Source organism: Sus scrofa, chromosome 2 (assembly GCF_054392235.1).
Source record: "Sus scrofa isolate SSC_HxYL_T2T_F1_AM1 chromosome 2, Sscrofa_HxYL_maternal_Yorkshire_Landrace_v2.0, whole genome shotgun sequence".
In the NCBI taxonomy this organism is placed as follows: domain Eukaryota; kingdom Metazoa; phylum Chordata; class Mammalia; order Artiodactyla; family Suidae; genus Sus; species Sus scrofa.
In genome coordinates this window covers 78,972,301-79,000,300 of record NC_139384.1, presented here as the reverse complement: position 1 = coordinate 79,000,300, position 28,000 = coordinate 78,972,301, and the positions used below count along the sequence as shown (strand labels likewise).

At 41.7% G+C, this 28,000-nt stretch overlaps 2 protein-coding genes across 5 annotated transcripts in view; both read left to right on the top strand.

Annotated features, from left to right (window-relative positions):
* LOC100513718 (olfactory receptor 7D4-like) overlaps positions 1-14,703 on the top strand; it is a 110,793-nt gene extending 96,090 nt beyond the window's left edge. Inside the window, exons 1-7 of one of the 4 annotated variants that reach the window (XM_021085515.2) lie at positions 2,965-3,003; positions 7,024-7,137; positions 8,495-8,566; positions 8,666-8,726; positions 9,352-9,439; positions 12,082-12,163; positions 13,209-14,145. In XM_021085515.2, coding sequence (XP_020941174.1) covers positions 13,225-14,145 — 921 coding nt within the window. In that variant the 5' untranslated portion in view covers positions 2,965-3,003; positions 7,024-7,137; positions 8,495-8,566; ... (2 more) ...; positions 12,082-12,163; positions 13,209-13,224. Of the gene's footprint in view, positions 1-2,964; positions 3,004-7,023; positions 7,138-8,494; positions 8,727-9,351; positions 9,440-12,081; positions 12,164-13,208 lie in introns of those variants that run through there. The other 3 variants (XM_085012879.1, XM_085012880.1, XM_085012881.1) reach the window with 3 other exon arrangements.
* An 11,541-nt stretch (positions 14,704-26,244) lies between these two features.
* On the top strand, positions 26,245-27,186 carry LOC100518770 (olfactory receptor 7A10-like). The gene has a single exon (XM_085012883.1). The coding sequence runs from the start codon at positions 26,248-26,250 to the stop codon at positions 27,184-27,186; it is 939 nt and encodes a 312-aa protein (XP_084869009.1). The 5' UTR covers positions 26,245-26,247.
* Positions 27,187-28,000: the final 814 nt, after the last annotated feature.

Genomic DNA, 28,000 nt, shown 5'->3' with positions numbered 1-28,000 from the left:
GGATTTGGCATTGCCTTGAGCTGTGATATGGGTCACAGATGCAGCTCAGTTCTGGCATAGCTGTGACTGTGGTGTAGGCCAGCTGCTATAGCTCCAATTCGACCCCTAGCCTGAGAAATTCCATATGCCTCAGGTGTGGCCCTAAAAAAATTTTAATAGGTTTCAAAAATTAATATTTGTCATTCAAAATTTAGCTTTTCTTTCATAGATAAAGTCTAGAATCACTTAAAGGTTATGTAGTTCTCAGGGAAGAAATAAAATTAACCTATTAGGCTGAAATACCTTGGATTATATTGATAAGAAACTATCTAAAAATTCTTATTTAGATTTCTTATAGTTCTGTTTTTCACTGACTTACTTTCTTCCCTACTCTAGCTAAGTCTAGGCTGTATGCTTCATGGGAACCAAGGCCTGTATTTGTCAACTTTGGTCTGACTGTGTGTAGCAAGTCTATACCACAATATGGACATTTGAATATTTGTTCACTGAGCAAAACCAAATCTGAGCTACCTTTTGGAAATAAGTTTGGACTAATAGGCTTTAATCACTGAATCTTAGAGCTGGGAAAGTCCTTTGTGTCATTCATATAACTTCATTAGTTTTGTTTAGTCTTGATATGGCTGCACCTGCAGCAAACAAAAGTTCCCAGGTCAGGGATAGAACCCACACTACACCAGTGACACCACAGCAGAAACAACGTGGGATCCTTCACTAGATAGGGCATCAGGGAACTCTTTTATAAGTTTTTTTTTTTTTTTTTGGTGAGAGGATGGATTTCCTTGAGGAAGAGTGAATTTCCAGGAATGGTCCATTGACACCAAGGTTTGTTTTGGGGAAGAAAGAGGAATCTATTCCGTGAGCACCTTACAGAGCTTATCCTGTACTCTAGGTCTCTCTGGAAACAAATGTACCATTGATCTTTGTAGCATCCCTTCCTAGACTCAATAGAAGCTCTCATTGCCCATTAATACTTGTTATGGACTGAATATCTGTGTCCCCCCAATATTTGTGTTGATAGACTCTAACCCCCAATGCGACAGTATTGGGATATGGGGCTTTTGGGAAGTAACTAAGATTTGATGAGGTCATGGATATGGAGCCCCCATGATGGGATGGGTACTCTTGTGAGAGCATGAGAGAAGTTGCTTTTTCTCTCTGTTTTCTGCCCTGTGAGTACACAATGATAAGTGGACAGACTGAAACCTGGGAAAGCATCTTTACAAGCGTTGGGTCATGCTGGCCTCCTGATCTCAGACTCGCAGCCTCCAGAACTGTGAGAAATACATTTTTTGTTGCTTAAAAGCCCCTTAGTTTGTGTTTTTTTTTTCTTACAGCAGTCCAAACTGACTCTTTTCCTCAAATATATGGAAGAATTTGTATAACCCATCCATTTTATGATACCATCTAAAAAATGACCAGTATCCTCGCTATACCCTCTAATTTGTCAACCTTACTTTTTATCAAATTTTTATTTAAAATGCTTCCATATTATTTCTGCATAAATGTCTTCCAATCCAGGTTTTTGCCACAATAGTTTTGTGATATTAATCTTTGGAGCTTTAATAGCCTGCTTAAAAATAATTGTCTTATGTAAATTCAGGATTCAAATGCAGAGAAGGTTTTGAAAGGATAGACAGTGTAAAACATCTATGCCCTCCCACTGAAGGAAGAAAGGAGTGAAGGAAGGAAGGAAAAAACATTTAGTTTGTTCTCATTTGAGCTGTCCCCTTCTAAGGAAAGTCCCTCCCAGCTCCAGATCCCCAGGTGTCACAAATAAGACAAGGCTCGGATCTGGGATCTGGCGTTGCTGTGGCTATGGGGTAGGCCAGCAGCTACAGCTCTGATTGGACCCTTAGCCTGGGAATCTCCATATGCCATGGGTGCGGTCCTAAAAAGACAAAAAAAAAAAAAAAAAAGAAATGTTCATCCTGGATCTCTTCCACATTGACATTAGACATACCAAGATATGGTCATCAATTCATCCACCAGAATGGCTAAAACTTTTAATTAATTAATTAATTAATTAATATATTTATTTTTGCTGTACCTGCTGCATGTGGAAGTTCCCCAGCCAGGGATCAAATCCAGGCCACAGCAGCCTCCTGAGCCGCCACAGTGACAACACTGGATCCTGAACCCACTGTGCCACAAGGATCTCTCTGAATGGCCAAAATTTAAAAGATTCAAAATACTTATGGCTAGCAAGGATGTGGAGGAAAGGAAACTTTCATACACTACTAGTATACTAGTATATTTATACTAGAGTATAAATAGATGCAATTACTTTAAAAACAGACACATCTACTATTACTGAATATATTCATATGCTATAGCATAGCTCTCCCACTCTTAGGTATACACCTAACAGAAATGAGTGTTTATGTCCACTGAGAATGTCTAACAACATTTATGGCAGCAGTTTTCATGACAGCACCAAACTGGAAATAATTAAAATGCCTATCTATGGTAGAATGAATAAATATACTATGGTATGGTGTATCTAAATATAGAAAAACTCCACACCAAATGGAATGCACAACAGCATGGACAAGCCTCATAGATATAATTTTGAGTGACAGGATTGTGTATATATGATATGATTCCACTCTGATGAAATTTAAGAGCAGGCAAAGCCAAGTAATGGAGGTAGGAGCCAGGATATCAGGCACATAGGTTTGGGAGGTATTGACTGGGAAAGGTCACAAAGACACATTATGGGTGATGGAAGTGTTTTACATCCTGATCTAGGTAATAGCTATGAATGTGTGTATCAGAGAAAGACCTTCATCCATTTAAGATTTGCACATGTTTTTTTAATTATGTTGTGCTTCACTTAAAATAAAAAGAGACACTGCTTATTATATAAAGCAATGAAACAGTGTTCACAGAAAACTGGATCTTCAAAAATTAATATACATCAAAAAATTAATATATGTCATTCAAAGTTTAGGTTTTCTTTTCCAGATAAAATCAAGAGTCAAATAAAGGGTACATAGTTCTCAGGTAAGCACTAGCATATTTCTTCTGATTTCCCCATTCATACTTGTTCTGGACTGAATGTTCTGGACCCAACATTTGTGTTGAAACCCTATCCCCCATGTGATGGTTTTAGGATGTGGGGCTTTTGGGAGGTAACTAAGATTTAATGAAGTCATGGGGATGGAGCCTTCATGATGGGATTGGTACCCTTGGGAGAGCATGAGAGAACTTTTTATCTCTGTTTTCTGCCCCATGAGGACACAATGAGAAGTGAACAGTCTGAAACCTGGAAGAGCATCTTCACCAGAACTTGATCATATTGGCCTCCTGATCTCCTAATCTCAGACTTCCAGCCTGCAGAACTTGAGAAATATATTTTTGTTGCGTATAGGCTCCTTAGTTTGTGGTATTTTGTTACAGCAGTCCAAACTGACTAAGCACTCTTTTCTTCAAATAAATGGAGGAGGAGTTCCCGTCATGGCTAAGTGGTTAACGAATCTGACTTGGAACCATGAGGTTGCGGGTTCAATCCCTGGCCTTGCTCAGTGGATTAAGGATCTGGCGTTGCTGTGAGCTGCGGTGTAGGTTGCAGACACGGCTCGGATCCCCAGTTGCTGTGGCTCTGGCCTAGGCCGGTGGCTACAGCTCTGATTAGACCCCTACCCTGGGAACCTCCATATGCCGTGGGAGCGGCCCTAGAAAAGGCAAAAAGATAAATAAAATAAATAAATAAATAAATGGAGGAATTTGTGTAACCCATCCATTTTATGACACAATTTAAAAAATAACCAATATCCTCTCTATACTCTCTAATTTGTCAACCTTAATATTTATCAAAATTTTTTTTTAAAAAGGCTTCCATAATTTTCCACAGCTATAATGGAAAAAAATAAAAATCATTAAATTAAAAAAAATACTTATGGCTGCAACTGCAGCATATGGAAATTACTTGTCCAGGGACTGAATCCAAGCTACAGCTGTGACCTAGGCTACAGGTGCAGCAACACTGCATTGTATCCTTTATCCCACTGCCCAGGCCTGGGGATCAAACCTGAGCTTCTGCAGAAACCCTAGCTGCTGCAGTCCCCAGTGCACCATGGCAGGAAAGCCCAATAATATTTTTAAGGAATGAAGTATCAATATGTATTACAATGTGGGTGCCTCTCACAAACATGATGCTTAATTGAAAGAGTCCAGACACAAAAGTCACACATTGTATGACTCCGTGTATCGAAATATCCAGAATGAGAAAGAAAGCTCGTTGGAGGTTTCCAGTAGAGAGAGTAATTAGTAACTGCTTAATGGGTACTGAGTTTCCTTTTGGGGTGACGGAAATGTCTGTGGGGCATTCCTTGTTAGTACCTTTCCCAATTTTGACCGTAAATTATCAAGTACAGGAGCCATGGTCTGAGAAAAAAATGATGACCAGGGCTCAGGACCCTCAAGATTGAGGGTCAGGTCCACCCAGCAAGGAAGCCATCAGGTTTAGCAGAGATGTCATTCAAGGAGAGGGGGATGGAGAATGGATAGTCCGGAATGTGTCCTCGAGGCACTTCCATAGGAGAAGCAATACTTTGACCCCTTGATGCTCCTCTTACTAGCAGTTCATCTCACTCACCCTCTCCCCTAAAAACAAGCCTTGGGAACTCTGAAAGAGCCTTTTCCAGAACCTATGCAAAAAAGTTGATCCAGGTAGGGATGGGCTAGGGGTATGGGATTGGCATATGCACACTGAGGTGTATGGAATGACCAGAGAATGGGGACCTGGTGTATAGCCCAGGGACCTCTACCCAGCATTCTGTGATGATCTATATGGGAAAAGGATCTGCAAAAGAATGGATGTGTTTATATGTATAACTAGGTCACTTTTTTTGGGTCTTTTTAGGGCCACACCCACAACATATGGAGGTTCCCATGCTAGGGGTCTAATCGGAGCTGTAGCTGCTGGCCTACAACACAGCCACAGCAACACCAGACCTTAACCCACTGAGCAAGGCCAGGGATCAAAACTGCATCCTCATGGATGCTAGTCAGATTCCCTTCTGTTGAGCCATGATAGGAACTCCAAACTAGGTAACTTTTTGTACAGCAGAAATAATTATAACATTGTAAACCAATTATACTTCCATAAAACTTAAAAAAATGAAAAAAATAAAAATGACCCATGGAAACTATAAAAGAGCTGTCTCCAGAACCCGCGCAAAAAAGTTGATCCAAGTAAAAGCAACAAAAGCAAAAAGAACAAGTGGGACTACAGCCAACTAAAAAGCTTTTACACAATAAAGGAACCAACAACAAAATAAAAAGACAACCTACTGAATGGGAGAAAATTTTTGCAAGTCATATATCTGATATAGGGTTAATATTCAAAGTATATGAGGAACTCACACTAACACAAAATTAGAAAAAAATAATCTAACCAAAGATGGGCAGAGGATTTTAATAGGCATTTTCCCAAAGAAGGCATACAGCTGATCAACAGGTAATTCAAAATGTGCTCAACAGGAGTTCCTGTCGTGGTGCAGTGGTTAACGAATCTGACTAGGAACCATGAGGTTGTGGGTTCAGTCCCTGCCCTTGCTCGGTGGGTTAATGATCCAGCGTTGCTGTGAGCTGCGGTGTAGGTTGCAGACACGGCTCAGATCCCGAGTTGCTGTGTCTCTGGCGTAGGCCGGTGGCTACAGCTCTGATTCAACCCCTAGCCTGGGAACCTCCATATGCCATGGGAGTGGTCCAAGAAATAGCAAACAGACAAAAAAAAAATGTGCTCAACATCACTATTCAGCAGAGAAAAGCAAATCACAACCACAAATATATCACCTCATACCTGTTAGAATGGCTAATATCAAAATACAGGGATTAGAGTTTCCTGGTAGCACAGAGGTTAAGGATCTGGCATTGCCACTGCTGTGATAAGGGTTCAATCGCTGGTCTGTGTACTTCCTCTTGTAAGGACACTTAAAAAAAAGAAAAAAATTCAGGGACTACCAAATGTTGGTGAGGGTGTGGAGAAAAGGGAACCCTTGTGCACTGTTTCTAGGAATGTCAATTGTTGTAGCCACTGTGGAGAACAGGATGGAGGACCTCCAAAAAGTAATACTAGAACGACCACACAGTCCAGCAACTCTACTGCTAGGTATTTATACGAAAGAAACAGAAACACTAATTCAAAAAACAATCTGCATCCCCGTGTTCATTGCAGCATTGCTTATAATAGCCAAGACTTGGAAACACCTGAGTTCACTTATAGATAAAAGGATAAAGAAAATTTGGTACATATATTTATACACATAATTCATTTTATATTATATATACTCATTGTATATACATATATAATCAAGCCATGATAAGGAAGCGAATCCTGCCATTTGTGAAACTTGAGGGCATTATGTTAAGTGAAGTAAGTTAGAGAAAGACAAATACTGTATGACCTCATTTTTATGTGGAATTAAAAAAAAAAAAAAACAGATACAAGAACCAGATTGGTGGTCACTAGAGGCAGGGGGTGGAGGGTGGGTTGAATGTGTAAAAGCCAAATGTCCAGTTTATAAAATAAGCCCTGGTAATGTAACATACAAAGAGACTATGGTTCATAATACTCTTGTGTATTTAAATGTTTCTATAACCAGTAGATTTTAAAAATTCTTATCACAAAACTCCCCCCAGTTTCTAGCCATGTATGGTTATGGATGTCAACTAGACATACTGTGGTGATAATCTTTTCAACTGAAGTATAATTGGTTTACAGTATTATATTACAATAACAAGATATTACAACATAGTGATTCAATATTTTTATAGATTATACTGCATTTAAAGTTATTATAACCTTGGTGTTCCTGCTGTGGGACGGTGGGTTAAAAATCTGACGGCCATGGCATGGACGTCCCTGTGGAGGCGTGGGTTCAATCCTCAGCCTAGTGCAGTGGGTGAAAATATCTGGCTTTGTGCCGTCATAGGCCACAGCTGCAGCTGGAACTTCCATATGCCATGGGCATGGCCATTAAAAAAATAATATAGTTATTATAACCTTATAACTTCTAGGATGGAAGAGTGGCTGACAGTTGAATAAATCACCAATGGTCAAAGATGTCATTAATCCTGCAGAAGTATTGAAGTCGCCATAAAAATCCAGGACAGGGCTTGGAAGGCTTCCAGGTTGGTGAACCCATGGAAATATGGGGAGAGGCTAGTGCAGGGAGGGGGCGTGGCAGCTCACTCTCCATACCTTGCCTGATGCATCACTTTTATGTTTTATCCTGATTGATATCCTTTTGTACTAAACTGGCAACCTAGTAAAAAGTTATTATATTACCTATTTGGGAAAAGAACCCCCAAAAGAATGGGTATATATGTCCATGTACAACAGACTCCCTTTGCTGTACACCTGAAATTAACACAACATTGTAAGTCAACTCTACGCCACTAAAATTTTTGAAAGGTGATAATAAAATATTGGCCATATTCTTTGTGCTATAGAATATATACTTGTTGATTATTTTACTAAATTTCTTTATTTTTGTCTGCACCCATGTCTTGTGGAAGTGCCAGGAATTGAACTTACACCACAGAGGTAACAAGAGCCACAGCAGTGAGAACGCTGGATCCTTAAGCCGCTGAGCCACAAGAGAACTGCTATTTTATTTTATACATAGTAGTTGATGACTCTGAATCCCCTACCCCATCTTGCCCCTCCTCCCTTTCCTCTCCCCAGTGGTTTGATGTCTGTATCTGTGAGTTTGTTTCCTTTATATTATATTTATTCATGTACTTTTTAGATTCCACATGGAAGTGATAACATACAGTATATGTCATTCTCTGTCTGTCTTATTTCGCTCAGCCTAGTAACCTCTAGTTCCATTCATGTTGTCGCCAAGGGCAGAACTTCATTGTTTTTTAGTGGCTGAGTAGTATTCCATTATACACACACACACATTTCATTATATATACATATATAGTGATATCCTTGCAGTGTATACATATATTGAATCACTGCATCATATACCTAAATCTAATGTAATGTTATAAGACAATCATATCTCAATTTAAAATAAAGTTGACCCAAAGGTCCCATAGCACAGACTATAGTAAATGCTGGGCTTTGTTGTCTAGATTTTGCCTCAGGAATAAGGGCTTATCATCCAGGTGCAGACAGTGCAGCCCTGTGAGCTCATCCATCCTTTAGCTGTCTTTCTGAACTGCCTTCAGCTAAAGGAAGCTGCCTCTCCTAGGTTATCTTGCTGGGAGCATAACTGACCCATAGCTATCTGGATCCACCACTGTGTTTTCACTAACATTGGTCCTGGCAGCTCCCAGCCATTGACTGGGCACAGCAGAGTACCAGTGCCTGTGCACTGCCATGACCACGAAATGACATTGATGTCAAGGGTCAATCACACCTGCCCAGAGGGTGACTCCTCTTCTTGGCATAAAGGGCCTGAAGTCCCAGGCAGTAGCATAGCTTCAAGTTCAATGGGCCTTTTCCACTGTCTCTGAAAGTATGTCCTCTTTACAGAGTCAAGACCTCTAAACTTGCAGAGGCCAGAGTAGTGGAGACAAGAGCACAGACTCCCCACTGAGTGTGATGGTAAATGGGCCTTCTTCTCTTCTGAACCCTTGATTTATGGACCCATGCATTCTATAAATTGGATGAATGTCACATCAGGATTGTCCTTGATTTATACAGAATACTGCATCCTGCAAATTACGGAGCCAGAATAGCCTATGCATTCAAATGCCTGCACCAGGTATGATTATCCTCTTTGAAATAAAACCTCTCCCCTATTTTAATTCATTTTTAAATTTTTTGGCTACCCTGTGACATATGCAGTTCCCAGGCCAAGGAGCAGAACTGAGCTGCTGTCGCAACCTGTGCTGCAGTTTTACCCATTGTACTGGGCTAGGGATAGAACCTGAGTCCCAGTGCTGCAGAAACACTGCTGATCCTGTTGTGCCATGGCAGGGATTGCCTCTTTGTTATTTTATATTCCCTTAACCCATGCCTTACTCTCTCTTTCATTTCCCAGACAACCCTTTTTTGTAGTTTATATTTGCCAGCTAGATTTCCTTAATACTCCTCAATCCACTCTACCTGGGTGTATTTAGAGCCCTCTCCAATATCAACAAATGCTTCCATGGTACCAGCCAATATGAAGGAATATTGTTCAGTACTCATTTTTTTTTTGGTCTCACTTGGGGCATATGGAAATTCCTGGGCAAGGGATGGAACCTGCTCCAGAGCAGTGACCCAAGCTACAGCAGCCACAACACCAGAACCTCAACCCACTGTTCATTAAGGAAACTCCTTTTACTCCTCGTTGTGAAGGTCCTTTGAAGAAAACCCAAACTATTAATCACTGTGCTTTTCTTCAGAAAGGACCTCTCGGCCTCCATGACATTGTGGACACAAGCGATTCACGAAATCTCCAAAGACTTTTCAAGGGAAGAGCATTCCAGAAAGGTGGTTCTTGGGTCTGGTTCCTGTAGGAATTAAACATTCTCTGGGGGACACCTTGTCATTTAAAAGCCAAACCAAAGAAAGAGGAATTTCTTCTGGGAGGAAGGGAATTCATGTCTCTCCAAGGCTGCTTGCTGAAAATTGTCCATCTTGGCTGAAAATCTTCCACTCTCTCATGTCTGTGCCCCAAAGGACCAGCATTGTTTGTAGAATGGAAAGACAATGGAAAAGTTTATTTAATGAGCACCTCTGGGAATCCACCCCCTGAGATGCTGGCAACTTGAGACATGTGCCCAATGCCCCTTTCCTATAATTCTCTGAGCCCAGCCAAGTGCAAACAGAACTGGGCTTTCCAAGGACAGACCCTGGAAAACAGAAGGCTGCAGGGATACCTTTTGGAAAGAAGGTTCCAGGAAGGGTTGGGGTAGTAAGAGAGAAGAGAGGGGAGAAAGGGGGAACCAGGCTTATCCTCTAGAACAGTGATATGTGAAGTCCCATATTCATTTATTCCATGACACTGAAGTCTCTGTACTTTGAAGGTGCTTTCGTTTCTGTGGAAACAAGACTTTTCCAGCTCTTGCGGTTTCCTTCTCTTTCTTCTTGGAATGTAGATCTTCTCCCCAGTAATTTTTCTGTTGGGTCTCCACCTCTGCCCTACTCTTCAGCAATTGCAGGCTCCTGTTGGACTGCCTGTGTCCAACCATTTATTCATCAAGTAGTCAATGGAGACTGAATATGCACAAGGTCGGATTTATTACTCATGTGATTGGATTATTCCACTCAGCTGGTTGGTTTGTTTTGGTCACACTGGTGACATGCAGAAGTTCCTAGGCCAGGGATAGCACCTGAGCCACAGCAGTAACCAAAGCCACAACAGTGACAAAGGCAGATCTTTTACCTGCTGAGGCATCAGGGAACTCCTGTTGTATTCTGCACCTAGTGTGCAGTACTGTTAGCACTTAATGGTTTTGTACTGATGGCTGTTGTCTCACTTAGGTGTCCGCAATATCAGCTACAATTAATGTAACTCTTTCTGATACTCTGTACTCAGACAGTCCCTTTTCTCATTGAACCAATCTCCTTAAATATTCAGGAGACTATTGACATATTGAAGTTTGAATAGCCTAACTTTAATGCAAATATTTTAATGATTTAATGTATAATATCCAGTTGGGGACAGTTATAAAACCATTTGTTACTAGGTTAAGAAATTGTCTTTGGTTTCTTCACTTAGTTAGAGGCTCTGAACTGGCTGCTATTCACATTATAGACACTTACATTCCCTCAAATGCCGTTTTCAGTGTGATTTTGGTTGTGCTTCCTCTTCATCAGCCTGTTTTGGTGATGAATTATGTTAACGTCATAGTATTAAACCAGCTCTTTATTCTTAGAATAGGTATTACTTGTTCACGACATGTTATTTCCTTAAAATAGATTTGAATTCATTTTATGTAATATAAATATTCAATTTGTTTTCTATATTCAAGTATATGATGACCTTGAAATTTTCTTTTTTGTGTTATGCTTTATTCCTTTGGTTCCGGTCATTTTTTTTATCCTTGGCCTCACTCAGAGCATGTGGAAGATCATGGGCCAAGGATCTAACCCACGCCACAGATGTAACCCGAGGCACTGCAGTAACAATGCTGCATCCTTAACCCACTGAGCCACGTGGGAACTCCTGGTCTCAATCTCTAGTACATGTCTATCATTTGCATGAGTTTGCCAGGCAGCATGTAAGTCCCTGGAAAGATGATGATGAGCAAAAACATTCATGAATTCTGACCCACAAATAAACACAGAATTACCAACTGGAGAGACAGTTGGTATCAAAAATATACAGGAAGGAGTTCCCTTGTGGCATACAGGTTATGGATCTGGCACTGTCATTGCAGAGGCTCGGGTTGCTGCTGTGGCATGGGTTTGATCCCTGGCCCTGGAACTGCCACATGACGTGAGTACAACTGAGAGAGACAGAATATTTTTTTAAAAAAAGTACTTTCCACCTATACCACCCAGTGGAATAAGAATTAAATGTTAAAAAGAATAGTAGAGGAAGCTCCACTTGTTGACCTCACCCTCTATTCTCCTGGCCCTCACTCTCTGTTCTCCATCTCACTGGCCTCTCAACTACCTGCCCTAACCAAGCTGACCAACCCACAGGGCAAGTGTGAACTCTGTTCTCTCAGCCCCAAATGTTTGTCTTTCCCCTGTCTCCTCTGATTTACAATCACCCATCTTTCCTCTCACAGCTAAATATTCACATTTCAGAGAGCCCTCTTTTCCCCACCTCCCTAGAGAAACTTACCAATGATTTTTTTTCTCTCTTTAATGAATTGCGTTCTCTAGGATTGTTAATGCCAAACTTTTTTCTACTGTGGAGAATGTATACATTTATTTTCATCTGAAATTGGCCTTTCAATTTTTAGGGTGGTCTGATCTATAGGATCTTTGAATATTTTCATCAAGTCTTTCCTCTTTTTTTTTTGGTAATTACACCACTGACTTTACTACAACATATTTCCACTTCTGAGCATGAACAAATGAGCTCACATTCTCATACAGTTTGATTTTATTTTGAAAGTTTTATGATTTGTTTCCTCTTCTTATGCTTGAGTTCTTATGCTTTTCCCTCCTCTTGGAAGAATGCACCTGGTGGGTGGTACCTGAAAACAAGAGCCATTAGGATCATCACTAAGAGGAAGTGCTACACGGCAGTCCAAAGAGGTAACAGGCTTGTTGTGTTTATAATTGGAATTCCATTTTTGATGACTGTCCTTGTTTAAGGGGAATGATGATCACTGATAGAGAATTTGTAAGACAAATTTATTTATTTGAACAAGCTCCCATTGATGAAGTATCTGCTGTATGTGTCAGAAGAATCACACTAGAAAAATTATATCGTCCCATTTAACTCACTCATTAGTCTTACAGTCTATGGAATGTTACTCCCATGGTAGAGGTGAGGCATCTGCCCTGAGAAAGATTAAATAACTTTGGTCTTGGACCAAAATTCTCTTTGAGGAAGCCTGACTCAAGATCCCATTTTCCTTGTTTTTCTTTCTGAACCTGTGCCACAGCATTGATAATGATGAATCCTTAACAGCTGGGCCACCAGGGAACTCCTAAGATCCCATGTTCTAAATTGCAATTCTATACTCTTCAGTGGGAGATTTATGTATCAACAATAATTATCATAAATACAGATTAATAGTGATACTAATAATAGCTATCATGTATTGAGATCTCACCATGTACAAAGGCATTTTCAGACCTCACAAAGAATGTAATAAGAGAACCCACAATTTTAGAATTAAAAAAAATGTACATGAGTGTTAACTGTGACATCAATTCAGGTTATAGAATTGAGGTTGTTGAAACTGAAAAATCAATGACTTAATCACCACTAAATGACTTCTTTGAACAAGGGAAGTATGGAGATTATTGAAGAAGAGGACTTAAATGTCTTCAATCATTTTGGAAGGGTGTTATCTGAGAAAAAATTGGTTTTTGTTCATCAATTTGAACAGGAGAATTTGAACCTGTTGCTTAGGTGATAAAAATAGAGGGAGCGATTTCTGCTTAATTAATGACTGAATAATTACACACATTTAAAATGGAAATGGGTTGCCCGATGAATGAAAGTATCACTGGCAATGGAAGGACTAAGAGGGGGTGCAGGATGTCCATGAAAATGTGGAACCAAAAGGTGGTGACTAGCTCAGGTGCCAGTTGGCTGTTCACTGAAGGTTGCTTTTGCCTCCTTCCCCAGCAGACACACCAGCTACATGGAAGCAGGAAACCACACAGGAGTGTCACTGTTCCTCCTCCTGGGCCTCTCAGAAGATCCAGAACTGCAGCCATTCCTCTTTGGGCTTTTCTTGTCCATGTACCTGGTTACTGTGCTTGGGAACCTGCTCATCATCCTGACTGTCAGCTCCGACTCCCACCTCCACACCCCCATGTACTTCTTCATCGCCAACCTGTCTTTTGTTGACATCTGCTTCGTCTCTACCACTGTCCCGAAGATGCTAATGAACATCCAGGCACAGAGCAAAGACATCTCCTATGTAGGATGCCTCACTCAGGTGTATTTTTTTGTAGTTTTTGCTGGAATGGACAATTTCCTCCTGGCTGTGATGGCTTATGACCGGTTTGTGGCCATCTGCCACCCCTTGCACTACATGGTCATCATGAACGCCCGCCTCTGTGTCCTCCTGGTTCTGATGTGTTGGTTTGTCCTTTTCTGGGTCGCCCTTGTTCATCTTCTACTGTTGATGCAGCTGACCTTCTGTATAGGTACTGAAATCCCACATTTCTCATGTGAACTGGATCAGATTCTCAAGGTGGCCTGCTCAGACACCCTCATCAATGACATCTGTTTGTATGTGGCTACTGGTCTGCTGTGCATGCTTCCTCTTACTGGGATTGTCTTTTCTTACTCTCAGATTGTCTCCACCTTAATGAAAATGGCATCCACTGAGGGCAAGTACAAAGCCTTTTCCACCTGTGGGTCTCACCTCTCTGTGGTCTCCTTGTTCTATGGGACTATTCTGGGAGTCCACCTCACTTCTACTGTGACCCATTCTCCCCAGAGACGTTCCATTGCCTCAGTGATGTACACCGTGGTCACCCCCATGCTGAACCCCTTCATCTACAGCCTGAGGAACAAGGATGTGAAGGGTGCCTTGGGCAGGCTCCTCAGCTGAGTCCCTTGCTAGAGATGGGCCACTGGCCTCAGAACTAAGTGAACATGGTGGGCCCCAAAGACAATTGTTGCAAATTTAAATGTCTTGCTTCTTTTTCTCCCCTCAAAGGCATGTTTGATTTCTTCTTTTTGCAAACCATATGTGACTTAACATTTGTTAAGCGAAAGATAGGGTGGAAGAAATCCGTCAGCATTTCTCCCACATTCCCTGGGATCCCTTCCCCCATGTCCATTGTATTCCAATCTGACTTCCCCTGTCAGCACCAGGTGGAACCCATCTTTTGCAGTGCTTGATGGCAGACCTGACTGCAAATTATGCCCCATCAGGGACAGCTCTTGATGGAGAGTCATGGGGTATACCATATTCTTCACCCTTTAGTCGTGTGTTAATTCTGACCTTTGGATGTTGCGTCATTTCCCAGGATGAAAACTCTGCTCACTCATGTGGGGGATGACTTAAGGTAAGCTTGATTGGATGTACTCTCTTCCCTGAATCACTTCTCCTCACTCTAACCCATGTTCCATGGTCCTTACTCCTTCCAATAAAGTGCTTACACGTGAATCCTTGGCTGGGCATCTGCTTCTGTTGAACCAAAGCTAAGACAGGTGATCAAGACCATGAAGAGAAAATGATACCATGAATGGTACCAAGGACTTCCGGGGCAAAACTAAGCAAACACAGAAACAAACAAGTATTGGGTATATACAAAGATCTCCAAATTCCTGCAAAATCATAACTTGTTAGGTAGGAATAACATATTCAGTGTGGCTTTAACTCAACTTGATTCCACTAAGATTAATCCATAATGTATTTACCATCTGCTTCATACAAACACAACTGGGGACCAAAGAGGTAAATGTGATTGCAGTAAAGAGTGGCAGCCATAAAAATACTGGTGTGTCATAAGGAATGTTGATAACAAAGATATAGATTTTCAGCACTCCTTGGATAATTCTAGAAAAAACATTTTAAAATTTATTAATAGATTTCTTGAGGGATAATTTATATACCATGAAATTCAGCCATTGAGATGATGAATTCCATTGTTTTGGTTAGTGTAGCATTATTCAATGATCATTATAGTCCCATTCTAGAACATTTTTATCACCCTAGAGAGTTCCTTTATGCCCATTTGCAGTTAATACCTGTATCATATCACGTGATATCACTTATTGTGGAATCTAAAAAAATCACAGAGGAGTTCTTTTGTTGCAGAGTATGTTAAGGATTTCACATTGTCAGTGCAGCAGCTCAGGTCACTGCTATGTTGCACTTATGCTCCCTGGCCCAGGAACTTCCATATGTCATGGGCACAGCCTCTTACTCCCCCCAAAAAGTTACATGTGAACCTAGTTACAAAACAGATTTAAACTCACAGACTTCAAAAATGAAAACCAATTTTTGGTTACCAAAGGGGAAAGGTGGGGGGAGCAGTTTGGGAATTTGGAATTGGCGTATGCACACTATTGTACATGGAATGGATTGTCAATGGGGCCCTGCTGTATAGAAATGATCCCTGGATCATTTCTTAGTGTTCTGTCCTAACCTATATGGGGGAATAATCTGTAAAACAATGCATATGTATATACATATAACTGAATCACACAGAGGAATTTACACAACATTATACATCAACTTCACTTCAATAAAAATTTAAAATTCTGTTATGGATTACTATGTTGAAATGTTATTGCTATGGGTTAAATAAAATTTAATACAATTGATCTCATTTAGGAGCTCCCGGTGAGGTGCAGTGGGTTAATGATCCAGCTTCTCCCTGGCGTTGCTAGTTTGAGTCTGGCATGGCACAGTGTGTTACACACCCAGTGTTGTCGCAGTTGTGGTGCAGATCACAGATACAGCTTGGATTTGATCCCTGGCCCAGGATCTCCATATGCTACAAAAAAAAAAAAAAAAAAAAAAGGGTAAAGAGAAGAATTGAAATATTTCTGTGCTCCCAAGTTCATTTTTTGTTTCCTTTTTCTTTTGTTCCCCATAATTTGAAACTGGTTCCTTTCTTTCTCTCCTTTGTCCTTTTAGGGCCATACCCATGGCATATAGAAGTTTCCAGGCTAGGGGTGGAATCGGAACTGTAGCCGCTGGCCTGTGCCACAGCCGCAGATCCTAGCTGTCTGTGACCTACACAACAACTCATGGCAACACCAGATCTTTAACCCACTGAGTGAGGCCAGGGATCAAACCTTCATCCTCATGGATCCTAGTCAGATTTGTTTCCACTGAGCCACTATGGGAACTCTGGAATTGGTTTATTTCTAATTCTAGTGATAGAAATGGTGTGATGAACTGACTCCTGCCTTTAAATACTTAATTAGCTGTTACTTTCTAGGTAGTAGTATGATGTTTAGAACAAAATGAAGGCCCAAATCTCACAGACTATAAATTCTATGGGAGAAAGAAATAAAAATAATATATAAATAAATCATAAAACTAGCCTTTGTGATAAGTGCTAGTAATAATAGTAAAGATTCATTAGGAAAACATAACATTTTAACATAATGTTACAATTACTTAACCATTCAGGGGAATTTCACATACGGATTTCTTCATGTCCCCTATGGTGTTATTCTCTCTGATATAACATGTTTGGAGAAGAAGGAAGGAAGAAAAAATGTTAGCTTGATCTTGAAATGTTCAGTTTGAGTTGCCTGTGATACACCCTAGTAATAATTTCCACCTGGCACTGTTATGTTTTGGTCCATTGTTCCATCTTTTTTTTTTGTTTTCTTTTAGGTCCACACCTGTGGCATTTAGAAGTTCCCAGGCTAGGGTTGGAGCTATAGCTGCCAGCCTATACCACAGCCACAGCCACGCCAGATCCCAGCCCCATCTGTGACCTACGCTGCAGCTTGTGACAATGCTGGATCCTTAACCCACTGAGCGAGGCCAGGGATTGAACCCATATCCTCATGGATACTAGTCAGGTTCCTAACCTGCTAAGCCACAATGGGAATTCCCAATGTTCCATCTTAACAGCAGCAGTAGTAGAGAGAGTTTGGTCTTTACAGAGAAGCAGCTCAGAAAAACAAGATCATGCTTGGATGAGCCTTATTCATGATGCTTTCATTCTTGGTTTGGCTCTCACTTCCCAAGGAAAGCTTTTCCTGGCTCCTGACCCCATACATCCCAAATAAGCTCTCATGGGAGAGTCCATGTTGTTGAAGATCACAATCCAAACAGGCTTTGGGTGGGCTGTACTGAATCCTGTGCTTTGTTGCCCTCTTCTCCATTCAGAATGAAAGTGTTATTTTCCCAGGTTTAGGGAGTATAGCCATCTAAGAGCCCTGAGTCTTTTCTTTAAGAACAACACTCAGCTAAAGGAAACTGCTCTAGCCAAGGTCACAGCACTCAGATCTATGACCGAGTGGGAGCATAACCAACTCACAGCCATCTGGATCTACTACTGTGTTTGCCCTGAGTTTACTCCTGCTCCCAGCTACGGACTGAGTGCAGCAGGGTTTCAGTTGCCTGCCCACTGCCATGGTCACACATTGACAGTGATCACCAGGGTTAATTACACCTCCCTGGAGGGTGAATCTTGTTCTTGACATGAAAAACTTGGAATGTTAGGCAGTAGCATAGGTTGAGGTTCAATGGGATTTTGGCTATGTCTCTGGAAGGGCTCTCTTTTTAGGTGTAAAGACCTTCCAACCTGCAGAGGCCAGAAATGTGGACACCTGGACCACAAGCTCCCCCCATGGCTTACTGGGAGCTTCACCTCTGTGTCAAACTCTTGATTTTTGGAACCATGCCCCAAAATTGCATATCCAGGACATTATGATTGCCCTTGGCTTAGAGTGTATAATGCATCCTGTGATTTAGGTCCCCAGAAATTACCGTGCATTCAGATCCCTGCACTAAATATTTTCATCCTCTTTGACATTGAGTGTGTTTCAACATCTTTCATTAAATTTTGAGTTTAACCCTCTCATATTCACTACTTCCTTTAGGCTATATTTATCCTCTCTTCTTCCCTCCATTGACAATCTGTACAGGAGATTTTTTTTTTGTCTTTTTGTTGTTGTTGTTGTTGCTATTTCTTGGGCCACTCCCACGGCATATGGAGGTTCCCAGGCTAGGGGTTGAATCGGAGCTGTAGCCACCGGCCTACGCCAGAGCCACAGCAATGCGGGATCTGAGCCGCGTCTGCAACCTACACCGCAGCTCACAGCAACGCTGGATCATTAACCCACTGAGCAAGGGCAGGGACGGAACCCGCAACCTCATGGTTCCTAGTCGGATTCGTTAACCACTGCGCCACGACGGGAACTCCTGTACAGAAGATTTTTTATTTGCCACATGTATTTCCTTAATACTCACTCTCGGCCCAATCAGCCTGGATAATTGTGGCCCCTGACCTTCTACTTAGAGGTAATGAATGGAGCCCTCTCTGATATCAACAAGAGCTTCTCTGTTTGGTTCTGGTAGAAATGAAGCCTTCCTTAGGGGATACCTTGTCACTTTTAAGTCAAACCAAAGAAAGTGGAATTTCTCCTTGGAGAATACACCATCTTCTTCCACTGTTTCCTACACACTCATGGTTGGTTGAAAATTTTCCATTTTCTTATCTTTGTAGCTCAAGGGGCCTGAGTTGTTTGGAGAGAGGAAAGCCACTGCAACAATTTATTTAATGAGGAGCTCTGAGAATTCAACGCTTGAGATGATAATAACATGTGCTTTTGCCCCTTTTCTATAATTCTCTGATCCCAGCCTTTGGGAAAACCCAAATTGGTCTCCCAGGAATAGACTGCAGAGAACAGAAATGTTCAGTCACAACTGATGGAGACGGTGTCCCCATCAAGTCTGCTGGAGTGCAAAGGAAAAGAGGAGAGGAAGTGGGTACTGGGCTTTTCCTCTGGAGCAGTGAGACCCCGGGTGGTCCCATATTCATTTCTTCTGTGACAGTGAAATCTCTGTAGTTTAAAGGTACTCTAGTTTCCACTGTAGCCAGTCCTGTTTTTTCTCTCTTTCTCTGGGAATGTAGACCCTCTCTCCATTAGGAGCTACTTTCCAGAGATTTGGCACCTCTTCTCTAATCTTTCCCACAATTATAGGCTCCTTTTAGATTTCCTGTGTCCAATCATTTATTTAGTAAATATTTTCTGGAGATTTATTATGCATGAATTATTTTCTATTTTGTTCCTTGTGTGATTAAATTTTTATTATATTCCCTAACTTTTTTTTTTGTCTTTTTGCCTTTTCTAGGGCTGATTCCCATGGCATATGGAGGTTCCCAGGCTAGGGGTTGAATCGGAGCTGTAGCCACTGGCCTACTCCAGAGCCACAGCAAGGCGGGATCTGAGCTGCGTTTGCAACCTACACCACAGCTCACGGCAACGCCGGAAACTTAACTCCCTGAGCAAGGCCAGGGATGGAACTCTCAACCTCATGGTTCCTAGTTGGATTCGTTAACCACTGAGCCACGACAGGAACTCCTCCTATTTTTTTTTTTTTTTTTTTTTTTGCTGGCAGATTTTACCTAATAGGTGAGATCTGGTATCTCCATATTGATTGAGTGTTGTTTCATCTTAGTGTCCATAATATCATCTACTCTTGATTTTATTATTTCCTTCATTCCTTCCTTCCTCCTTGTCCATTCCTTCCTTCCTTCTTTCCTTCCTTCCTTTCTTGATGAACATGTGGCATGTGGAAGTTCCTGGAGCCAGTGATCAAGCCAGTGCCACAGCAGTGATCTGAGCCACTGCAGTGACAATGCCAGATCCTTGACCAGCTGCACCACAAGAGAACTCTTCATGTAATTATTTCTGACATTCGGTACTCAGGCTCATTTCCTATTCTCAACTTACCTGTCTCTTTAGATGGTCAAAATAATATCTAGTGAGTGATATTGGTGTGGACTTTGTTGTCCTGTTCATTAATTTAATGCAAATATTTTAGTATTTTAACATAGAATATCCTTCTGGCTTCAGTTTTTAAATATCTATTCTTTATTGGATTAAGAAATTGTACTTAGTTTCCTTATTCAGCCAGAGGCTCTGTCCTGGCTGTTAACCACAGTAAGAGAACTTACATTTTCTCAAAGGCATTGTCTGTTGTAATTGTGGTTATAATTCCTCTTCATTTACCTATATTTGAAATGAATTGTGTTAGTAAACCTCCTAGATTCAACCAGAATTCCATTCCTTGAATAGGAATTACTCATTTGTGATATATTAATTTTTAAATATGCACAAAGGCAGTTTATTTAATTTTGCTCTTCTATTTTGTGTCTATACTCTGGCACGTGATGAACTTGGAGGGTTCTTTTTTGTGTGTTACAGTTGATGCTTTTGGCTTCAATCTTTATATACATCTAACATTTGCATATGTTGAGCACCTATTATCTGCCAGGCACCATGTAAGTCCCTGGAAAGACAACCATGAGCAAAAAGTCATGACCCCTGACCCACAAATCAACAGAATTACCAACATGAGAGGCACAGAAGAATAGTAGAGGAAGCTCCACTTGTGGGCCTCACCCTCTGTCCTCCTGACCCTCACTCTCTGTTCTCCATCTCTCTGGCCTCTCAACTATCTGCCCTTACCCAGCTCACCAACCCACAGGGCAAGCATGTACTCTGTTCTTTCAGCCCCAAGTGCTTGCCCTTCCTCTCTTTCCTCTGATTAATAATTATGCATCCTTCCTCTCATAGCTCAATATTCATATTTCAGAGAGGCCTTTTCTGCCCACTTCCTCAGAGTATAATTTGTCCTCAATTATTTTTTTTCTCTCTTTAATGAATTACATTACTAAAGCAACCATTTTTTCTACTATGGGGCATGTAAACATTTATTTTCAACTAAATTTGCCTTCGGTTTTGTTGTTGTTTGTTTTGTTTTATTTTTTATTTTTTTGCTTTTTACGGCCATACCTGCTGCATATGGAATTTCCCAGGCTAGGGGTCCAGTTGGAGCCAGTCTACACCACAGCCACAGCAACACCAGATCCAAGCCATGTCTGCAATCTACACCACAGCTCACTGCAATGCTTGATCCTTAACCCATTGAGTGAGGCCTGGGATCAAACCTGCATCCTCATCAATACTACCTGAGTTCATTACTGCTGAACCACAATGGGAATACTGGGTGTTTTTTTAAAAAAAGTGGAATTCATTTGTGGCTCAGCATGTTAAGGATCCAGTGTTGTCTCTGCAGTGGTTTGGGTCACTGCTATGGCACAGGTTCCATCCCTGGCCAGGGAACTCTCACATGCCTGGGGCATGGCCAAGCACAGCATTTTTGGAGAAAAAGCTCAAGTCCCCAGTGACTCACAGTTACCCCACTATTTACCTTGAGCATCTTAGAATCATGATTTGGTTGTGCTGCCTTCCAATCCAGTCTTCCTGTTTCATTGATCACTTACGTTTCTGTTTCTGAGAACTGCATATTGATATCTCTCTTCCAATTTCCAACTGGGTTTTTGATATTTTCTTACAAATTCTTAGGAATATAGGCTTTTTAAAAATATTTAAATGTTCTAGACACTAATCCTTCACTATCTACTTTTCTTTCTTTTTCTTTAAGACATTTTTTTTCTTTTTTTAATTGTTATTTCCCTAATACAATTTTTTTCCTACTGTACAGCAAGGTGACCCAGTCACACATACATGTATACATTATTTTTTCTGACATTATCATGCTCCATCATAAGTGGCTAGACATAGTTCCCAGTGCTACACAGCAGGATCTCATTGCTAATCCTTTCCAAAGGCAGTAGTTTGCATCTATTAACCCTAAACTCCCCATCCACCGCACTCCCTCCCCTTCCCCCTGGGCAACCACAAGTCTCCTCTCCAAGCCCATGATTTTCTTTTCTGTGGAAAGGTTCATTTGTGCCATATATTAGATTTCTGATATAAGTGATATCATATGGTATTTGTCTTTCTCTTTCTGACTTGCTTCACTCAGTATGAGAGTCTAGTTCCATCCATGTTGCAATATTGTAAAAATGGCCCTACTACCCAAAGCAATCTACAGATTCAATGCAATCCCTATGAAATTGCCCATGACATTTTTCACAGAACTAGAACAAACAATCCAAAAACTTATAGGAACTACAAAAGACCCAGAATTGCCAAAGCAATTCTGAGGAACAAAAACAAGCAGGAGGCATAACTCTCCCAGACTTCGGGCAATATTACAGAGCCACAGTCATCAAGACAGTGTGGTACTGGTACCAAAACTATCTACTTTTCAATGTCTTCATTCCTCTGTGGCATATCTTTTACATTTTTAACAGTGTATTTTGTCATACATTTTTATGCATTCAAAGTGCCCAGCCTTTCTCTTTATCAATTATGGTTTTCCGTCATATTGTTAAAATCTTTGTCTGTGTTTTATAACATATTTACAACAGTTTCTTCTACTTTTTTTTTTTTTTTTGTCTTTTTGCCATTTCTTGGGCTGCTCCCACGGCACATGGAGGTTCCCAGGATAAGGGTCTAATTGGAGCTGTAACTGCCAGCCTACACCAGAGCCACAGCAACGTGGGATCCGAGCTGCATCTGTGACCTACACCACAGCTTATGGCAATGCCAGATCATTAACCCACTGAGCAAGACCAGGGATTGAACCCGCAACCTCATGGTTCCTAGTCGGATTCGTTAACCACTGCGCCATGACAGGAACTCCCTATAACAGTTTCTTCTAATAAGTCAAATATACATTTTTATTTAAAAAATTTACTCTCTCTGGAGTTCCCATTGTGGCTGAGTGGATTAAGAACCTGACTAGTCTCCATGATGAGGCAGATATGATCCCTGGCCTTGCTCAGTGTGTTAAGGATCTGGCATTGCCAGAAGCTGCGGCAAGTTCACAGATGTGGCTTGGGTCTGGCGTTGGCATGGCTGTAGCAGAGGCATCAGTTGAAGCTCAGATTTAATCCCTAGCCAGGGAACTTCCATATGCCACAGATGTGGCCGCAAAAAAGTGAAACAAATATACTCCACCTAGGATTGACTTTTGTTCAGTGGGATGTTTTAAGCTATTCTTTTCATTTGAAAAACCAGTCTGTTCTGAGGCTGTACTAGTCCTTCCTTTCACATTGACTTATAAAGGCCCTTTTTCCTTTTCAAATTCCCATACCACAACTTCCTATCTATTCTGAAGTCATATCCTGGTCCAGTCCCTAGTCTGATATTTACAGCATGTAATTGCAGCACGTTGGTCAGTTTCTCTCTGTTACTCATTTCCAAAACAGAAATAATAATCCTATGTCAGGATTACTATAAATGAGCTAAATTTGATAGAGTGTGGTCATCACTATTATTATTTTTATTCTTCATTCATTCATTACTTTTTTTTTGTCTTTTTAGGGCTGCACTGGCGGCATGTAGAAATTCCCAGGCAAGGATTTAAATTAGAGCTGTAGCTGCAGGCCTACGCCACAGCCACAGCAACACCATATCTAAGCATTGTCTGTGATTTACACCACAGCCCAAGGCAATACCGCTTCCTTATCCCACTGAGCTGCTGCCAATGGCCTACACCAGAGCCACAGCAATGTGGGAACCAAGCAGTGCCTGCAAGCTACACCACAGCTCATGGCAATGCCGGATCCTTAACCCACTGAACAAGTCCAGGGATCGAACCCGCAACCTCATGGTTCCTAGTCGGATTTGTTAACCACTGCGCCCCAAAGGGAACTCCAAAATTTTTTTCTTTTAAAGGCATGTGGAAGTTCGCAGGTCAGGGGTTGAATCAGAGCTGCAGTTACCGGCCTATGCCACAGCCACAGCAATGCCAGATCCAAGCTGTATCTTGTGACATACACTGCAGCTTGGGGGATGTGCTGGATCCTTAACCCACTGAGTGAGGTCAGGGATTGAACCCACATTGACTTGGACACTATGTTGTGTTCTTATACTGCTGAGCCACAAGGGAAACTCCTAATTTCTCATTTTAATATTTGATTTGCCAGGAGTTCCCCTGTGGTTTAGTGGTAACTAACCTGACTAGTATCCATGAGGAAGTGGGTTCTATCTCTGGGCTCACTCAGTGGATTAAAGATCCAGCATTGCAGTGAGCTGCAATGTAGGTTGAAGACACTGTTCAGATCTGGCATTGCTGTGGCTGTGGTGTAGGCCAGTACCTGCAGATCAATTTTTACCCCAGCTGGGAAACTTCCATATGCCAAGGTGTGCCCCTTAAAAAAAAAGACAGAAAAATTGGATTTGCCGTGATTTTGACCAATTATTGTATATAAAGGGTAAGTTTGGATTAATCAATATAAACATTTTCTTGTTTTTAAAAATTCATTGATTTATAGGTTTATTTTCTATATTTATGCTAGATTCTTTCATTAGATTTATTTATTAATCATTTATTTCCAACATTTAAAACTTCTAAAACTCTTCTAATTTTATGTGCTTGGTTTTAAAAGTAATGCAAAATGTTGATAGACATCTTAGAAAATGCAGATAATAAGACATGATAGGAAACATCTAGGATCTAGACGCATTTACTTGTGGACACGTATCTGTGTACACGTATGTTTACATACAAAATATTATTTCCAGATTTGACTTTTTCAGGCTGAAACAGGTTTAACAAGTGTTCTCCCACCAGAAATGAGACCATCATACATGATAATTGTTACATTTTAAAATACTGTACTTTCAGAGGTGAGAAAGGTCACTTTGCTTTGGTTGTGTTTGTCACGGTTATTTTTAGTGAAATTGCACAATGTTGAATACTTTGGGAGCTTTGGAATGTCCACTCATAGAAGACACAAGCCAGGGTGCTGGGGATTAAATCCTCGCACTGTCTCCTCCTGGCCGTGTGACCTTAGGCAGTCACCTGACTTCCCTGAACTTCAGTTACCATAGAGATTCAAAAGGTAGATGCTGCCTAGAGCTGTGTAGGGAAGATTAAATGAGGTAATATCAGGAAAGAGCTTAAAAGAGTGTCGGTTACTGTTACCTAGGTGATGGCCATTGTTGTTGTCAGATACGGAGCAAGTTGCCTGTTATTTAGAGACCTGAAGTGCTGAAATGCCAAGGCCACTCTGGTAGGAGCTTGGCACAGGGAAAAAAGCATCTTACAGCATCCGTGAAGGGCGATGGTCAAGGGCAAGCCTCAGGAGCTGCTCCTGGCCAAGTCGAGGTGGCCCTGGAAGTACAGCCTATAAGCTTCTCTTTTCTGTCCATCTCTCCCCTCACCAGCGGTAGTGGAAGAGGCAGAAACACTCAGTGGAGTGGAAAGGTGTGTCCCCTCTCAGGGTCTTGGATGACTACTCTGCCCAGACCCACCAGCTACTCTCTGTAAAGGCAGAACCTGAGAGGCAGCACTTCCAGGAATCCACCATGCTGGGCGTGATGTGGGATGTACACTGTGCATTGCAAGAAAGCAAGCTGCCAACACAAGGAGGGTGTGAGATATTCAACTAGTTAACAACTTGGCATGGACATGGGCTCACCCAGGTTCTGAAGCTTTCAGGTAATAATCTTTTAGTTTCCATGTCATTGGGAACATTTATGGTACACAAAACAGCTGCTATTTGCCAAAGTACAGAAGAAGTAAAATGATGAACAGTGACCAACACAACAAGGTTGATGGACTATTAGCATAGAGGCAACTGATAAATTGTGATTAAATTCAGAAGAGGGGAAGGAGTTCCCATCGTGGCTCAGTGGTTAGCGAATCCAACTAGGACTCATGAGGTTGTGGGTTCAATCCCTGGCCTTGCTCAGTGGGTGAAGGATCCGGCGTTGCTGTGAGCTGTGGTGTAGGTTGCAGATGCAGCTTGGATCCTGTGCTGCTGTGGCTGTGGCACAGGCCAGCAGCTACAGATCTGATTAGACCCCTAGCTTGGAACCTACATGTGCCACAGGAGCGGCCCCAGAAAAGGCGAAAAGACAAAAAAAAAAATTCGGAAGAGGGGAATAGATTTTCCCCCCAAGTGCTACATGTATAGAATAATGGTGTTTAAAATCCTCTCACAGGGTTAATGGTAGACACTAGGTCAAAAATGTGTGTTTTTTTCTGAGGTGTCATTAACAGGATAAAATATTTTTATATTTGGGGACTCCTGTTTGTTTGCTTTAATTAGCATTGCTTTGTTGCTTACCTGGCAGAATTAGCTCCATGGATGCAGGAAACCAAACAGGTGTCTTAGAATTCCTCCTCCTGGGCCTCTCAGAAGATCCAGAACTGCAGCCCCTCCTCTTTGGGCTGTTCCTGTCCATGTACCTGGTCTCCGTGCTTGGGAACCTGCTCATCATCCTGGCTGTCACCTCTGACTCCCACCTCCACACCCCCATGTACTTCTTCCTCTCCCAACTATCATTTTCTGATATTTGTTTCAGTTCCACCATTGTCCCTAAAATGCTGGTGAATATCCAGACAGCAAGCAAAGCCATCACCTATGCAGGCTGCATCACCCAGATATATTTTTACTTCACCTTCGGGTATCTGGACCACTTCCTCCTGACTGTGATGGCCTATGACCGCTTTGTGGCCATCTGTCACCCCCTGCACTACATGATCATGATGAACTCACACCTCTGTGGCCTTCTGGCTCTAGTCTCTTGGTCCCTGAGTGTCTTAGTCGCCCTCCTCTACAGTCTGATGGTGCTGCATCTCTCATTCTGCACACACATGGAAATTCCCCACTTCTTCTGTGAATTGACTGAGGTTCTTAAGTCCTCTTGTTCTGATGCCCTCAGCAATTACATTGCAATGTTTACTGTGATTGGCCTGCTGGCTATTCCTCCACTGACTGGGATCCTTTTCTCTTACTCTAAGATTCTTTCCTCCATATTGAAAATGTCTTCAACAGAGGGGAGGTACAAAGCGTTTTCTACCTGTGCATCTCACCTAGTGGTCATTTCCTTATTCTATGGGACAGGGTTAGGCGTGTACCTCAGTTCTGCCTTCTCCCCCTCCTCCTCAAAGGGGACAGTGGCCTCCGTGATGTACACTGTGGTCACCCCCATGCTGAACCCCTTCATCTACAGCCTGAGGAACAGGGACATGAAGGGGGCCCTGAGGAAGCTTTTCAGCTGGTCTTTCTTCCCCGTGTGAAGAGCCATGGATGCTGTGACTGGGGAGTTACTATGATAACCAAGAGTCAATATCTGGCATTCAGCAATACCAAATCTCCAACTTCATTGAGCTTGAGACTTGTCCTTCTTTTTTGAACACCAATGCTTGAAGTACTTCCATGTGTTCACCTCCAAAAGCAAGTGCTTCTGAGGAACTTCCCTTTGTGACTTTTATACTCTCTTTTCTGTACACAAATGTTTATCTTTAGTCTCTTCCACATAACTGTTAGACAAATCAAGATAGTCATCAATTCACCCACCAGAATGGCTACAACTTATTTGTTGTCCATTGAGGCGAAGGACTGTTTTGGGGAATAAAGCTGAATCTACTCTGTGAGTTCCTCATGGAACTTATTTTGTATTGTAGGTTTCTCTGGAAACAAACATATCATTGGTCTTAGTAACAGCCCTTCCCATTCTTATTAGAAGCTCTCATTGACCCATTCATACTTGTTCTGCATTGAATGTTTCTGTTGCCCCAGTATTTGTGTTGAAACCCTCCCCCCATGTGATGGTATTGGGATGTGGGCCTTTTGGGAGGTAAGTAGGATTTGGTGAGGTCATGCAGATGGAGCCCCCATGATGGGATGGGTACCCTTGGGAGAGCAGGAGAGAAGTTGCTTTTTCTGTCTGTTTTCTGCCCTGTGAGGACACAATGAGAAGTGGACCGTCTAAAACGTGGGAGAGAAGCTTCACCAGAAATTGATCACCCTGGATTCTTGATCTCAGACTTCTATCCTCCAGAACTGAGAGAAATATATTTTTGTTGCTTAAAAGCCCCTTGCTTTGTGGTA